Below are 4,202 nucleotides of genomic sequence, written 5' to 3' on the forward strand. Positions count from 1 at the left end.
CTCTTGCCCCCCGGGGCCCTTGAGCTCTTGCTCAGCACTGCTCAGATCCCCTCTGAGGCTTCTCTTCTCCAGCTCAGCAGCCCCAGGCCTCTCAGCCTGGCCTGCCACAGAGATGCTCCAGGACACTCATCATCTCCCCAGCCTCCACTGGACTCTCTCCAGCAGTTCCCTGTCTCTCTTGAACTGGGGAGCCCAGAGCTGGACACAACACCACAGATGTTGCCTCACTAGTGCAGAGCAGAGGGGCAGGAGAACCTCCCTTGACCTGCTGGCCACAGTCTTCTGAGTGCACCCCAGGAGACCACTGGCTTCCTTGGCCATGAAGGACAGTTGCTGGTTCATGGTGAACTCACCCCCCAGCACTCCCAGATCCTTCTCTGCAGAGCTACTTCCCAGCAGGTCACCCCTCCCCTGTCCTGGTGCAGGGGGTTCCTCCTCCCCAGGTACAGGACTCTGCTCTTGCCCTTGTTGAACTTCATGAGGTTCCTCTCTGTCCATCTCTCCAGCCTGTTGATGTCTTGCTGAATGGCAGCACAGCCTTCCAGTGCATCAGCCACCCCTCCCAGTTTTGTATCACCAGAAAACTTGCTGAGCGTCCACTCTGCTCCTTCATTCCTCATCCTGGTCAGCAGAGAAGGCGTTGAACAGAACTAGACCCAGTTCTGATCCTTGGGGAACACCACGAGCCACAGGCCTCCAACGAGGCCCCGTACCGCTGACCCTTACCCCACTCCTGGTGAGGCCATTGAGTTTCAATGAAAATCTATTTATGGGTTTGGTTTTTTTTTTCTTTTTCCCCAGGATTTCCAGTGAACACTCACCAAAGCTTCAGATCCGGAGCCACAGTTACCTGCGGGCAGTGAGTGAGGTGTCCATCAACAGGAGCCTGGACAGCCTGGACCCCGCGGGGCTGCTGACGTCCCCCAAGTTCCGCTCCCGCAATGAGAGCTACATGAGGGCCATGAGCACCATCAGTCAGGTGGGTGACACCCCAGGGGTGACCTGCTGGCCACCAGCCAGGCCCCTCCAGCAGGAGCAGCTTGGTCTGTGCTGCAGCTGGAATCGGGCTGTTGCATGCCACGCGTCCCCAAAATGCCTTTAAGGAGTCAGAAATGCTTCACACAGTCCTGGTTCTGAGAGGGCAACGTTTGGTAGTGTCAGAACCTGCCCTTTGGAGATGGGTGGGTGGCACAACGCACGTTTCCTTTGAAGGAGAAGTCTCAGGTTTTATTTTTCTTGCCCAAAAGCTTCTCAATGGTGCCTTTCAACAAGGTTCTCCTGAGGATCTTGTGCTTCACACCTGAAATCAAACGGTTTTGAATCCCTCAGGGGACAAAACCCCATGTTCACATGCTGGGTGAGATGCCAAAGGGAAATGAAGTCTCCAGTTATTTTTTTAATTTCACCATTTTATTATTATTAGAATTTTTAAAGCTTTCTTTATGCTGTTGTGCACATTTTTAAGCCCTTGCACCTCTGACCTCCCCACCTCTACAGTACAGATGTCACAGTGTACATACTAAGGCATCGCTGCACTGAAATCCTTATTTAGCTGGACAGCTGACATTTCTACAGAGCCATCTGAAAAAAAAAGTGTTATTTGCCAAAATGAAGAGGGGTTAGGTTTTTAAAAAAGCATTAATTCAGAGGTATTGATCTGGGGATATGGCTATTCACCACCACTGCTCGACTGTTCTTTGTGATGTACTGTCCACTACTCTTTTAAGCCGTTTCCCTTGGGAAAAGATTTTCTATTCTCTGACATTTCCCTTTTAGTTATGTGTAAAAATACTCAATATAATGGTTTCCGTGGTAAAATTCATCATGGAAAAGAATTTGTAAGGGTTTTTTTTCCCTTGCCCTAACACTGTCTTGTCTTCTCGTGCAATCTTGGCCTTTTGTGTGCCTGAAAACTAACAGAGCTCCCGAGTGGTGGTTTCTATGTACACGATCTCTACAGTGACAGTGATTTTGCCTTGGTGCTAAGCTCAGGACTCCATTGTCAGTGTAGAAACATCAGCATCCATCACTAATTAAGCCGGGGTAAGTGGTTTCCAGGTCTGCAGGACCTGCAGCAAGGCCACTTGCTTTTGAATGTTCTTTAACCTGAGTGTAAGTCTCTGTCACCACCTAGTGTCTGCTCCACAAAGGGTCTGAGAATTCTCTTCCATCTCTCGCTCTCAGCCAAAGGAGTCAGCTCAGAGCTGTAGCTCTACAAACATCTTTCCCCTGTAGCAAAGTTAGTTCCCTTTGCAGAACTGCAGAATCACATAATATTTTGGGTTGGAAGGGGCCTAAAAAGCTCATCGAATCCAACCCCCTGCAGGGAGCAGGGACATCCCCAGCTAGAGCAGGGTGCTCAGAGTTGTGTCCAACCTCCCCTGGGATGGTTCCAGGGATGGGGCAGCGACCACCTCTCTGGGCAGCCTGGGCCAGGGGTCACCACCCTCAGCATCAACAATTTCTTCCTTCTCTCTAGTCTAAATCTCCCTCTTTTAGTTTCAAACCATCCCCCCTTGTCCTGTCCCAACAGGTGCTGCTAAAAAGTCTGTTCCCACCTTTCTTCTAGGTCCCCTTTAAGCCCTGGCAGCCCCCAGGGGGTCTCCCCAGCTGGAGCCTTCTCCTCTCAGCTGCCCTCAGCCCAACTCTCCCAGCCTGGCCTCCCAGCAGAGGGGTTCCCCCCTCACATCATTGCTGGGGCTCCTCTGGCCCCGCTCCAGCCATCCCATGTCCTTATCAGCCTCCCTTCCCCAACTCTTTGTTACCACTCCTACCCTCGTGCTTCCCAACCCATGAGGTTCGAGCTCAGTCACTGGCATTGCCTCTGGTTGACACCAGTTTTGTACTGGGTGCAGCTGACCTTTTTTTCCCCTCACCCTCCAAAGAAAGAATGATTTTTGGTTTTCAGTGTAACGTTCATAACAGCCAGAGGTCCAACCTCTGCTGTGGACACAGGGTGGGAGAAACCAGATGCTGATGAGTTTACCACCAGTTTACCACCAGTCTCAGGAGGAGCCAGGGGGCTGAGCTCTGCTGGGTCTGTGCCCAAAGCCTCCCTCTCCCCTTTTTGTGCCTTTTTCCTCCCAGTAACGACTGTTGCTCTGGGAATGGGGACGGGCTGTTGTGCCATTCACCCCTTCTCCTACAAGTTGGGGCTGTTCAGTCTGGAGAAGAGAAGGCTCCGAGGTGACCTTATTGTGGCCTTCCAGTATCTTAGGGGGCCTACAAGAAAGCTGGGGAGGGATTTTTTAGGCTATCAGGTAACGACAGGACTGGGGGGAATGGGGCAAAGCTGGAAGTGGGCAGATTCAGGCTGGATGTGAGGAAGAAGTTCTTCCCCCAGGAGAGTGGTGAGACCCTGGGATGGGTTGCCCAGGGAGGGGGTTGAGGCCCCATCCCTGGGGGTCTTTAAGGCCAGGCTGGAGGAGGCTCTGGGCAGCCTGATCTAGTGGGAGGTGTCCCTGCTCATGGCAGAGGGGTTGGAACTGGGGGATCCTTGTGGTCCCTTCCAACCCTGACAGATCCTGGTCTGTTTTAGCAAAGGACTTTAGAGCCCTAATGGCGCAATGGTTGGAATTGATGATCTTAAAGGTTTCTTCCAACCTAAAGGATTCTATGGTTGTATTCTCCCACGAGGGGGCCCAGCGGGCGGCGGGGTGGTACCGAGGCGCTGTGTGCCCCCACAGGTGAGCGAGATGGAGGTGAACGGGCAGTTCGAGTCCGTCTGCGAGTCGGTGTTCAGCGAGCTGGAGTCGCAGGCGGTGGAGGCCCTGGACCTGCCCCTGCCCGGCTGCTTCCGCATGCGCAGCCACAGCTACGTGCGGGCCATCGAGAAGGGCTGCTCCCAGGACGACGAGTGCCTGTCCCTGCGCTCCGCCTCCCCCCCACGCACCACCACCACCGTCAGGACCATCCAGAGCAGCACCGGTGAGTGGCGTCCGGAGGGGAGGGGGAAGAAGGGGAAGGGGCCTCTCCGTGCGGGTCGGCGGCGAGCTCGTCTCGGCCTAGAGCTGTGCACGGGTCAAGGCTGATGCCATGGTGGTGCCTCCTGCCTCCCAGCTCGTTTATTCTGGGCTGAAAGCACGTTGAGGGGAAGTCCAAGGTCATGCCTCCTTTCCCTCTCCTCCCCAAAAAGGGCAATCAGAGTTTGGCAAGGCTGAGCAAGAAGGGTCTGGGCGAGGCTCTCAGCAGCAGAGGAGGGT

At 54.0% G+C, this 4,202-nt stretch overlaps 1 protein-coding gene across 1 annotated transcript in view; it reads left to right on the top strand.

Moving 5' to 3' along the window:
* DLGAP1 (discs, large (Drosophila) homolog-associated protein 1) overlaps positions 1-3,927 on the top strand; it is a gene marked incomplete at both ends in the record, with an annotated part of 42,726 nt that extends 38,799 nt beyond the window's left edge. Inside the window, 2 exons of the mRNA XM_008946762.1 lie at positions 802-979; positions 3,687-3,927. Of these exons, the coding sequence (XP_008945010.1) occupies positions 802-979; positions 3,687-3,927 (419 nt within the window). The remainder of the gene's footprint in view (positions 1-801; positions 980-3,686) is intronic.
* Between the last annotated feature and the right edge of the window lie 275 nt (positions 3,928-4,202).

This window comes from Merops nubicus, unplaced genomic scaffold, assembly GCF_000691845.1.
Source record: "Merops nubicus isolate BGI_N331 unplaced genomic scaffold, ASM69184v1 scaffold739, whole genome shotgun sequence".
NCBI lineage: Eukaryota > Metazoa > Chordata > Aves > Coraciiformes > Meropidae > Merops > Merops nubicus.